This window comes from Beauveria bassiana (genome assembly GCF_000280675.1).
Source record: "Beauveria bassiana ARSEF 2860 unplaced genomic scaffold BBA_S00001, whole genome shotgun sequence".
Lineage (NCBI taxonomy): Eukaryota > Fungi > Ascomycota > Sordariomycetes > Hypocreales > Cordycipitaceae > Beauveria > Beauveria bassiana.
The window spans coordinates 1,561,294-1,573,379 of NW_007930836.1; the positions used below are offsets into that span (position 1 = coordinate 1,561,294).

General features: G+C 49.1%; 3 protein-coding genes across 3 annotated transcripts; 1 reads left to right on the plus strand and 2 right to left on the minus strand.

Moving 5' to 3' along the window:
• Positions 1-1,165: 1,165 nt before the first annotated feature.
• Positions 1,166-1,645, minus strand: BBA_00513 (uncharacterized protein; the record flags this gene model as incomplete). The annotated part of the gene is made up of 2 exons (XM_008595610.1): positions 1,166-1,349; positions 1,563-1,645. 2 exons carry the CDS (start codon positions 1,643-1,645, stop codon positions 1,166-1,168), a joined length of 267 nt encoding a protein of 88 aa, XP_008593832.1.
• A 4,072-nt stretch (positions 1,646-5,717) lies between these two features.
• On the minus strand, positions 5,718-7,712 carry BBA_00514 (uncharacterized protein; the record flags this gene model as incomplete). The annotated part of the gene is made up of 4 exons (XM_008595611.1): positions 5,718-6,282; positions 6,336-6,974; positions 7,031-7,248; positions 7,305-7,712. 4 exons carry the CDS (start codon positions 7,710-7,712, stop codon positions 5,718-5,720), a joined length of 1,830 nt encoding a protein of 609 aa, XP_008593833.1.
• Positions 7,713-10,530: 2,818 nt separating this feature from the next.
• BBA_00515 (Concanavalin A-like lectin/glucanase) lies at positions 10,531-12,005 on the plus strand (the record flags this gene model as incomplete). Its single annotated transcript, XM_008595612.1, has 6 exons — positions 10,531-10,653; positions 10,719-10,987; positions 11,059-11,321; positions 11,403-11,713; positions 11,917-11,926; positions 11,983-12,005. 6 exons carry the CDS (start codon positions 10,531-10,533, stop codon positions 12,003-12,005), a joined length of 999 nt encoding a protein of 332 aa, XP_008593834.1.
• Positions 12,006-12,086: the final 81 nt, after the last annotated feature.

The window sequence follows — 12,086 nt, forward strand, 5'->3', positions numbered from 1 at the left end:
ACATCCGCTCAGTATTGCCCGCCTTTTTCCTAGTCTGCTACCGGGCAAATGCCATTTTTTTTTGGCTTTTGAAATGGCATTAGGCCGCCGGGGGGGGGGGGGCCTGTTTTCCATTTCGGTGTCAGATGATACGTTTCCATGTACAGGTGTGGTGGCAGTCAAAACTTTTTTGTTCCGATACGTCGGTGGACCGGCGCTTGCCTTTCCACCCCCCGGCATGGCTTGCCATGTACAATGATTAGCTACGGGGACTTTTTCCGCCCCCAAATAGTGTATCTACACCGCTGGCGCAAATCATGATGCATGCAGATCGATTCCGCTGGGCCTGTAGTCTGTAAAAAGTGGACTTTCCATTTCAACTGACGACCAAACCCCCAAGCCTGAAATCGACCAATGCGTGTGTATGCACGTACTTTATTATAGAAGACATATTTCCGAAAGGCGGAGCTCGCGATTTGTGCTCGGGGAAAAAAATGGTCCCGTCCCGTTGCAGCAGTTGGTCGCCGGGGCCCCTTTCGCGCAGCAAAGGATAACTCTTTTTTTTTTGGCTGAGAATGATGCGCGCGCGCGCGTTGCGTACGTGCCGCCTAGTTGGGCTATCCTGGAAATGTTTTGATTGTCTCGCGATTCTTGGCCCAAAACAGAAGCAGCTGTTCATGTAGATTTTTTTTTAAAAGTGTCGATGGGTGATACACTTTCCATTTTGCCACTTGATGCCCAAATTTACACCGGATTCATGACGAGGTACGAGGTGACGAGACGTGATCTGGGCCCAAGGCTGAGAGGAAGCCGAGAAATTGGTGGCAATCTGCACCCCTATGAAGAAAAAAAAAAGAATGAAATCAGCCACTTGAATGGGTTCTTCCAGTTCAAGGTATTGTGTCGAATTTTTGATTGAGTGACAGTCGTCGCTCTGCTCAGTCTGGGTCTCGGCGTGTACACTCACTTGATGTCATGGATATGGACAAGTGGCATAATCTCTCTTTGCATGTACTATATTGCTAATAGTAAAACTGTTATAAATTCAATGGGAAAGATTAGGCTCAGATCTGCAGTTTGGTAAACAGAAAAGATGACACTGGCAACATGGCTGATTAGGGGACAATCAGCACACGTCCTAGAAACCGTCTTTTGTCAAGCAAAGGAAAGCCGTATGCAATTACACTCATTGTCTTGTTCCCTCGGAACCCTTCTTCTCACGAGCAGCGGCAAACAGCCTCTCGTTTGTGTAGGGGTTGGTGTCGCTGAGCCGAACCATGTTGGCCGACACTCCGCCAGCGTAGTTTTCCGTCGGATTGCGGCGCATCTCTGTTCGCTCAGTCACGATTTGTTCCGTCAAGGTTTTGGTTCTGTTTTTTTTTTTTTTTGTTCAGTATCATTAGAGATTGCGCGTCTTTTCAAAAAAAACTAATCAAGCGTTGGTGGGGGTGGGTGCGACTCACTCTCCCCGTCCGTCCGACACCTCTATAGAGGTGAAAGACGCAGTCAATTTTGCATCTTGGCTTCTGGTTTTGAGTCTTTGTCAATACATAAAAGGACTAATGGATATAATATTAAATTACCCGTCACTGTTGGTTTTATTTGCCTGGTTACTGTTTAACTGGTTGTCGTTGACGTTGTTGTTGTTGTTGCTGGGGGTGGTCATGTTGAACAAGATAATGTGCAGTGTGGAATTGCGAAAAAGAACTTTTTTACCGAATGATGGGCTTTCTTGTTATAATGGAGAGTAACAGAATAGAGAAAAAGTTTTTCTGATTCAAATCATGGCCCATGTTTGCCAGTTGAGAAAGGGAAATGGCTTCTTTTATGTATAGTCGTAAACCTGAGCCTCGCCAGTCAACACCAAATCTCATTTTGTGTAACACGAGAATTGATGCCCGACACGGCAAGCCGCCTTCTTGTCCAACAATGACCAAGCCGACCTCTCTTTTTGGCCCATCCAAGTCATTCCCTTTCCCGCCTTGATGGGATTGGGATCTGCTCTGGAATATGCTTGCCTTTCAGGCCGCGCATTATCAGCAACGGCCTATTTCGAGCGACTGGGTGAGTGCGCATGTGGTTCGCAAAGGCCTGATATTGGGGCAAGCTATATCAAACTGCAAGCCTAGAAACGTCAATCTATACACTCTGGGTAGATGGCGATTGCAAATCCCCAGGTTGTGCCCAACTAGGCTGCTCCTTTTCCCTTTTACGGCCTACTTTGGGGCATCAACATCCTTCTCGCAACGGAGCCTCACGGCGCAGCCATGAGTGGTAGGTAACCTTGCTAGAACCCATCGATCCTACCAAAAGGAGGCATCGAGCAAGTCCTGCCGATAATATTCGGTGGTAAATCATCTTGACATTTTTCAGCTTATTGCCTGTTTCCCCCCCTCCCCCCCCTCCCCCGTCAAAGGTCCCGCGTGGACGGCCAAGAAAGACACACGCAGCCCGCCCCCCCAATGCAGTCGTTTCTTATTCCCCATGCAGCTCGACCCCGGACACGTCCCGGCTCTCTGGGTACACTCAAACTTTTTTTAAACAAGGCGCTCCAGCCGACAATGCGGTTCGAGTGAGCGACCCTCCCTGGCCTGCAACGTGGTCGCAATCTGCTTCTTCCACCCCTTTGTCAGGGCTGTGCACCCATCGAAAAAGAAAGTGTCTGGCCCCCGGCTGGCTAGTTGGGGCGGGTGGACATGTATATTGCGCCGTTGATATGCTTTGTTCATCTGAACACTAAGATGCTGCTAAGACAACTCGTCTGGTAGCGTTGTTGCCGCTTCCCCGATCACCGTCCCAAACTACCGGGACGACCGCCCCCCCCCCCCTCCCCTCTCGCTCTTAGACTTGCATGGCTGGTAATGTAAGACGACAACCATAATCTTTTTACGCGATTTCTCGATAGCTCGCTTGCATATGCGTGGGAAATGAAGCCATGTGTCCGTGCAGGTTGCCGCTTGGCTGAGCCAGTGATCTTCGTCTCGGCTTGCCGGGGGGTGGTGCCCATAAGGGAAGCCGGTTGTGGACGTGAGAGAAAGGCAAAGAATTGTGAAGAAAAATAGGGAGAACTGCAGAAATGGAAAACATTAGGGCAACAAGAAGAAAAAAACCGGAAGCTAGAGCGTCGTCTATTTCTTCATCCACTCGACAGGGCAACGCTCTGAAAGTGGCCGTCGAGATTTGTGCCTCGAGCTAGCAGAGCGACGTCTTCGGCGAAGCCTCCGAGGCGACTCTGCTTGCGGCACCATAATTGGACTCATCTTTTTTATTTATTTTTTCCCCCTTCGACCCGTAAATCACACAAAAATAGTCCAGTTACGGCTGCAAGAGAGGCTGCCGCGCGTCGACGACAAGACATACTGCACCTAATCCGCGAATATGTCGGAGTGTGCCCTGTGCTATGCGCACACCATATCAATGGCAGGAAGAGCCTGGGTCAGAAATCAAAACTTGGTAAGAAGAGGCGTCTGCTTTTTTATTTTTTTTCTTTTTTTTCTGTCCCTTTTCTACATTTTACTAGCAAAGAATTCATGTGGCTCGCGTGTACTTTGCACTGAGCTAGAACACTTGTCATCATGGCATTCACGACTGATGGCTCACACAAGTCAATCAGAAAATTATCTGTATCCGGTATATTCGACTCTAAAAGCAGACAAAAATTCAATTTGTCAATACTATGAAATTAGTCTTGAACTGCTGCTGTAGTGCATTGTCCCCGTCACTGCCGCAGCAGCCTCTGTATCACACCATGGGCTGGAGCACCAAGGCCGTATTCTTCTTCGGCACGAGCAAGCCCCAGCCTCTTCTTCTCATAAGCCCGGTCATTATCTGTACAGTTGTTTCTACAAGCGAATCACATTAGCTTTGAAGAGCCCTTGACAGCATGTCTCGGCTCTGGCATAAGGCTTCAACCATTGATACCCGAGAATATACTCACTTTGGATGGCCATGCAAAAGCGTTTCTGTCGAGGCATGTAGACTGCTCCTTTCGAGATCCCCGAGTCTACTCCGTTCAGTTTCAAAATGGCTTTGAGCACGTAAGCTGGCGGGGACATACTCGGGACGGCAGCTGTTGAAAGCTTTGGAATCGGGCATGGCAACACAAATCGCAAACAAATTCCAAACGAATAGACACTGCTGAGTACCAAGTGAGACGAAACGTGTAATGTGGTAGCAAAGTGACCGAGTAATTTTTCCCTCTCTGTCGTCGAGGACGAACTGCTCTTTAAATATAAACACTGCCGACGTGGTGGGAGAGGGCAAGTCGCAGGGATTCGTGGCAGGGCTGCAATGTGCATTACAGTAAAAAAGCAAAGGTGCAGCAAGCAACTCTGTAAATTTCGTCAAGTACATTGTATTTCTTTTACGTACCTCTTTGTCCATGAGAAAGAAATTTTTCATCACAATCAGTCCGTCCGGGGCCGCTCCAGTAGTTCTCTGGGGATCTTGTTGTCTCTTGCCATTCTCACAGCAACACCTTTAAGGCGGATGTATTTTTTTCTGTCAAAATCTAATGAGCTCGATGAAGTAATATTGTGACAGCTATAGCGCCTTTTGACTGAAAGAAAACGCAGAAATACATAATGGTTAGACAGCCTTTCTGATGACGATTGCCGTGTTCCCCCCCATGTCCTCGACACTGCTGCTGTGCTTTACAGCCTCACGCTATTGTTGCAAGTTGATGTGTCACATAATCATGACGCAAGACACCCTTTCTAATTTTGGTTTATCCCGGTTCCTACGCTCGTTGCTTATTGTTTTCCTCCCGCAAGCGTGGTAGTACTGGGATCGGTGAGATTGTACTTGTCCCGTCACTGCACAACCAGACAAAGACAGGGCTACTGCAGGCCACAGAGAATGCCTCGTCGATCACTTCCTCTTCGGCCAGATTTGTGCTTTTGCACAAATCTGGCCGAAGAGGAAGTGATCGACATAAAGGTCTTGGCAGTGATTGTAGTCACTTTGGTACCGAGATTGAACGGCGGCAATGTGCATATACGCCAAATCTACATGCCAAGTTGCACGTCTCACGAGTCGATGGAAGCTGAGACTAGGTGAGTGAAAGTAGGCCATCGAGCAAGATATGTCAATTGACCATTATTATACTAGAACCCAAAGATTCGGATGGATGTGCATTTGCCGTTTCTCTCTCCCAATGATTCATTCGCCGTTTGTCCATTCGAATTACGAGTCAACACGTGAGTCCCATGTGTTTTGCAAAAGCCTCGCAGTCTTTCCGCAATGTTTCAGCCACGATCCTAGCTTGGTGCATCGCGAGACACAGTTCATTCCTGAGAATAACACATTTCGACATGCGGATTTTGCAAAGGCAACTCTTCAATCTTGTAGAGAAACGAGTCGGAATCGAGACCAACCGCTTCTCTCAGATCCTACTTCAACACCTCCATTATCCAGCAACGTTGAAGCAAAAAGGATTATTGTATTACCTCTATTCGATAACTTAATGATCAAAACCAATAATGGCAACCCTTGTTTCTTGATCAGGGCTCGGGTATGTAATCTATAATGGATGATGAGAAAAATGCACGCGAGCGAAATGGGGGGTATCGATTTCGGATCCAAGCAGGCCAACAAGAGCAAAAAGATGAGAAAAACAACAAGATGGCATCCATCTCTTGTGCCAATTCTTGTGCCGCAAGTCAACTCAAACGTAAACAAACACTGCAACTCTCCTCTTTCCGCTCCCTTTCCGCTTCCTTCACCCTTTCTTGCCGCAATCAATGAAATTGCAATCGGATGATTGAAAACATCATATTTTGCAAGACGTGCAGCATCACCGCCACGCACGTTGGCAGCAGCTCCGGCCACACCGCCAAGTCCAGCTTGCCCTCCAGCCCAACGTCTACCTTGAAGCAGTACCGGATCAATCCCCGGACCGCCACGCTCGCCACCAGCTCGCAAAGCCAGGTAATGGCCGAAAAATACACCGTCAAATTCAAATTGTACGGCTCCGAGTCGCGATCAAACGCAAAGTACGGGTAAACATCCTTGTTGGCGCCATAGTGCAGTACCAGCACGCTCCCCAAGAACGTCGCCATCGATGCATTCTCCGCCAGGAAGCGAATAAAGACGTTGCGCGTCTGTAGCTTCTGATACGACCCGTACGTTTGCCCGTTAAGACCCAGCACGCACATGGCTTTATGAAACGTCTGCGTCATCATCAGCGGCGTCAGAATCACCAAGCTTGTCGACGACAGAATCTGCAGTACGATGAACTGTTGTGGTGTGCGTAGTCGAGCGTACAGCGCACGCACGTACGTCTGATAGGTCAGCATAAAATATCTGCAAATCCTTATTAGCAAAGCCATTCAAGTTGCGCCTGGAAGGGCACCCACAGCTTAAACACCCAGCTCAGCGGGTAGCTTCCCACTCGCTCGCCCTCTCTGATTCCCAGAGCCCAGCCAGTAAGTGCGTCCAGTAGATGCACAGTAATAATCCAGCCATAGACATACACTACTGTCTCCAAACTGTTGTGCGGCAGCGTCTGCAAATAGAGCTCAGCGTATGCCTCTCCGAGCACATACGCCATCAGTCCAACAAACAAGGCCACACAAAGCCACAGGAATCGTATAAAGCTTGCCGGAAGCCACCTACGCCTCATGACTACGCCTTGTGGGCGCATTGGCCCATACGAGTGCAGCACGTCGTGCTCCCACAAGTCGCCCGGCACGTTACGCCGACGTCGATCGGGCCGTGGCAGCGTATCAGGTTCCCCTGTCCACCAAGATGTGGTGAAGATGCGCTGCGTCTCGGACAACGAGTGTCGCAGGCCAATGTGCCGCTCATTGGTCATGAGAATCAGAAACGCAATGGCCACGGGCATGGCCATGACGCAAAAGGTCCACGAGATCCACGAAGTGTTGTGATTTAACAAGAAGCGTGTTTCTGATCTCAGGTAGATGGGTACCGGTACTGCCAGAGATATAACGGCAATCAATGACACGGTAACGGGGAACCCTAGTATTCTTGGCCACCTAGAGCATGTAAGTAATTTTGTGCCACTACAGCGCCAACGCCCGGCTCAGCTTACCAGTTGAGGCTGTAGAGGTTAAACACTTTCGTGATCCAAACCAACGCGGTAGCATTGTAGAAGCCATAGTAGATGAAAAGAAAGAACCAAAAATTGACCTCGACGTTGGCAGAGCCATAGCCAGGACGCTTGCGAGGCTTTGTCGGATCTTGCAGGCCGCCATCATCATCTCTTGGCAGGGGGTATTGAGGAAAAGGTATGGCACACCATACGATGGCCTGGGCATGTCGAGGTTAGAAGGCGCACAATACACACACTACAGCCAGCAACATACCAAGATGGCCGGCATCAAGACCAACAGCCCGTATCGACTCCACCACCTGTCGACGACCTTTTTGACGGCCGACTGCCTGGGCTCGACCCAGAGATCAATGACGCCCTTTTGCCAGAGACGATCCCAGACGGTGGTATTCTCTCGGAGCTCGAGGCGGCCGTCGCGGCGAATGCACTCGTCCTCACTGTCGCTGTCACCAAGGTGGGCGGCAATGAGGGCTCCGTAGCCCACGTGCACGCTGCCGCGTCCCGCCGCGAGGCTGTCCGAGAGCAGGCCGAGCTGGCTGTTACGGCGAAGGCCAAACTCTGGTCGGGGTGGCACGGCGCGGAAGCGGCCGAGGAGCGGCGACGAGTCGGCAGGCTGGACGCGGGACTCGCTGCCCTGCGTGAACTGGAAGAAGCTGGCCATGTTGTCGAGGGGCCGGCCGTCGGTGTTTTGCGGGGGGGACAGAGAACGAAAACGCGCGTGTACAGCAGATGAAGCTGCTTCGGCGAGCGTGCTGTCGAGCTCCCTTGCGCTGGGAGGGCTGTACTGGCCAGGCAGCCCAGTGCGATTGGGGGAGCTCCGCGGGTGCGGCCACGACGAGGGCGACGCAGGTCAAAGTCTGGCGACCGTTTGTATCGAGTTTTCGATTTTGTTTACGCAGACATGACGCGAGTGGGCTTTTCGGGATCGGTCGTCTGTGCAGCCCGCGCGACAGAGTGTGGCTTTTTTTTTTTTTCCCGCTTCCAGGAAGAGAGAGAGAGGATGGAGAAGCAAACAGCAAGGCGAGCATTCCAGGGGGCCTTCGAAAAGGGCGGCTTGTGGAGATGGCAGGCAAATTAGCGAGTGCCTATCCTAGAATGGCCAAAAGGGCAGGCAAGCAACAAGCTGTAGGCGAGTAGATCTTCTTACCTATGGTTAATAAATTACATCTAAAACGTATAATTAGTTTGACGCTTCTAGAGGCCCTTTATTTTCTTCTTATTTGTACCTCCCCAAGTGCGAGCCACAACTTTCCCACCTACGACTACTTTGACACCTCGGAGAAGAATCCTCCTTTGTAACCAGCGATTGAAAGAAAGCAGATTTCTAAACCTATTGAAAGAGGTAGTACCAGGCCTGAGAGTTACTTGTAGCATCGTCTACTCTCATTCTATCAACTACCACAAAAAGTGTTTTCAGAATTATTAGCGGCATAATTTATGGTAAAGCGGGATGTTACAGACCGGCTAGCGCGGCACATGGGGCTACGCTGAGCCCAAAGTGATATAACTCACGGATTAATGTTCCTTGCCATCGGTTATATAGATGCCTAGTCATATTACAATGGCATTTGACGAATATGATGATGTAGGCAGGACTTCTATTTCGTTGTCTATTTCGTTGTCGAATAGTCTTGGCCGTAGCGCACTAAACTTAAGTGATTGTCAATTGAGGTACTGCGCACGTCAGCAGAGAAATGTAAGAAAAGACTCGACACATCAGAAACACTCAGTGCCGATCACGCTACTACGTAAAGCATTTGTATGTGCACTCTAGAGCTACAAGAATGTCACACAAGATGGTTGGATATGAATCAATTTGATTTAATGCAATACATGTCTGAATACCACTACTGAATAAAATTTATGGTAATCTTTCATCATCATCAACACTGGTAAAATGAAACTCACAAGACGGCAACTTAGTATGTCGTGTCAGAAGACGCTCTGGGTGCTTGTTACTGGTGCGCTCATGTCGGCAGGGGCGCCGTCAGCAACAACAATGCACACGTGCCGAACGGCGCATACATGAAAATCGCAGTGTGCTGTTGCATTTGGTTTTCCCTATCTGCATAGAGACGCTGATATAAATGTTTTGACAGCAATAAAGAATATTGTTGCAGCATTGATATGTGGGTCTGGCAGTGATACACCTCGTAGTCAGCTGTCATCGTCACAAAGCAACAGCTGGGTTGATCACCATCGCAAGGGCAAGGGTCGATAATGCCTTGCAGCTTTAGCGTTTGCCGTCTGATCAAACAACAAAAGCTAGAGCTGCAAGAGTCGATGGCACCTAGATGGCTGCAAGAATGAAGAAATTATTCATCACTTCCATCTACACCTGGTATATAGTATTGGTGTGTGTAGTTTGGCGATGCTGTAGACTAGTGCCTTAGGTCTTATGCAGAGGTCTCCTGAGTAACGACGAGCCACTACCTTGGTCGATTCTGTCCAACAGAACTTTAATTACGCCTCGATGGCCTTCTAGAAGTCACACAGTGCCGATCGCGGCGCTGTCGGCACTTGACGTTTATGCTTTTCATCAGACCATTGAACATCAGGCCGTATTATGTGTCTCGTAACTTATTCCTGGCAGTCTCATCTGACGTGCTCACAGGGGGGGGGGGCATGGAACACCGTGCGCCTGTTGTTTTACAGCCAAATGGTGGCACGCATAGTTTGACTGGAATGCGAGCTTGAGCATGCAAAAAAGCCTTCTTTACGCCTTACGCACGGGTGGCGGTTCCCTAGTGCGCCCCCCCACGATATTTAGAGCCGTAAAACCCACCTAATAAGATGCTCTGACTTTTTTATCTCGTGCAGACCCCACCTATACTTTCTGCGCTAACTACCTACCTAATTACCTATTTCTGCAACAACACGCGAAAAAGCTAATTATTTTGCAACAACATGCGAAAACAATACAAGCACATTACGAGTTTGCAAATGATGAAGAGGTTCTGATATCGACGTCGCTGATTGACTATTTGTCGTGCACGCTACGCTGTCAAGACTATATGAATTGCTAAACCAACATAACCAATCAGGCCTTGGCATCGCGGTAAGTACTCAACACGCGCTGGGGGAATATTGGATCGGCACGGATACTGACTCGCATCAAGGGGTTTTCGGTTACACGGAACTTTTCTGCATGACGGTCTTATCCCTGGACATTTCAAAGAGCGCCCACGACCTTGCCGAATCTAGAAGCTAAAGTCGAGAATTGGCCGCTTATCAATAATTCGACCCCGTCACTCCTGTTTCACTTTGGTCCTTTAATCTTTTTTTCACTGGCACAGGCACCGAGAAGAGCCGTCGACAGGAAGGGCGTAGCTCTTGGACAGGCCAACATATTTTTCTAGGCACATATTGCAGAACTGAAAAATTATGGTTCATGGTGATAAATAGAACCTCGCTCGCCCTCGACATAAGCTATTCACCTATATTACGAGTCATTATCTGCCTCCAGAGTGTAGCCAAAAATGAGTCCAATCACTCTTTGGTTTGCCCTTGCGGGACTCGGTTCCGCCGGCGCCGTCAACCAGTATACACTTGTTGAGTCTTATGATCACACCAACTTTTTTGACAAGTTCAACTTTTTTGTTGTAAGTGGCAGTCTTGACTCGCGCGCGAATATAGACAGGACTCCAAGCTAAGACAATATTCCAAGAGCAAATATGGCACTGGCAACTACAATGATGTCGACCCAACATCGGGGTACATCAACTACCGCAGTCGGGAAGATGCCGTGAAGCTGGGACTCATTGCGACTCAAGGGTCGGAAATGTTTCTCGGCGTCAACCACAGAGATAAATTGGATCCAAAAGGCAAAGGCCGCGACAGTGTTCGAATCGAGAGCAAGCAGCTGTACAACTATGGGCTGTTCATCTCAGAGTTTACACACATGCCCAAAGTCGGCTGTGGAGTTTGGCCGGCATTGTAAGTCAGCGCAGTAGCCCATAGTGGCGTTGTTGTCAATGCTCGAAACTTACCGTCGTCTATTCTTTTAGTTGGACATTCGGTGATCCGTGGCCCGTAAAGGGTGAAATGGACATTTACGAAAATTGGAATCTGGCGCCATACAACATGATGACACTTCACACAGGCAATTCAAGCCAAGTCGGAAACTGCACAATCAGTCAGCACAATATGCTAAATCCTGTCATCACTACCAATTGCGATGTTACCTACAAGGACGCGAAGCAGAGCCTTAACCAGGCGTGCGGCACAGCCGAGGACCGCGGGCAATGGGGCTCCAAGTCTGGCGGTGTCTGTAAGTACAATCCTGCCTTGACCAACTCTGCTGCCCCCCCTCGTATCACTAGAAGAGTACTAATCGTAAGCGAAAAAAAAGACGCCATGGAGTGGACCGCCGACTACGTCCGGCTCTGGAGCTGGAGTCGAAGCGATACCCCCGTAGATGTCAAGCTCCAGCAACCGAATCCTCAGCTATGGGGAAAGCCCTTTTTCTACGCCGGCGGCTCGTCTTGCGACATGGACGCCCACTTGCGTGACCAGAAACTGGTGCTCAACATTGACTTTTGCGGTGTTGCCGCGGGAGACGCAGCCCTTTGGGGCCAACAGTGCCAAAATACGACGGGATACACAAATTGTACCGACTATGTGGCAAATCACCCCGATCATTTCGCCGATGCATTCTGGAAGGTCAAAGGAATCAAGATTTACCAATCACAATCGAATTCCACACATTCGACCAAGCACATTAATAGGCACTTGCACAGGCTGCGACACCATCAATAAGCTTGGCTGTACTTTTTTCTTTTAGCTGTTTATGTCTTTTCTTTTTTTTTTTTTTTTTGTAGCGATATACTCTTAATTTTTAAGCTTTTTACTTCGTTCTACTATAGAACGCCCTTGGTATGCTCAATATATAATAATATCGGAATTAGGACGCTACAAGTGATTTAAACCAGTAATGTACACCGCGTGGCGTTAGAGTACTGCCATTGTCTGGTCCATTGCTTAGAAGTTCCCGAGGACTACTGTAGCAGGCTTGCTTCACCGCAGGCATTGCAGT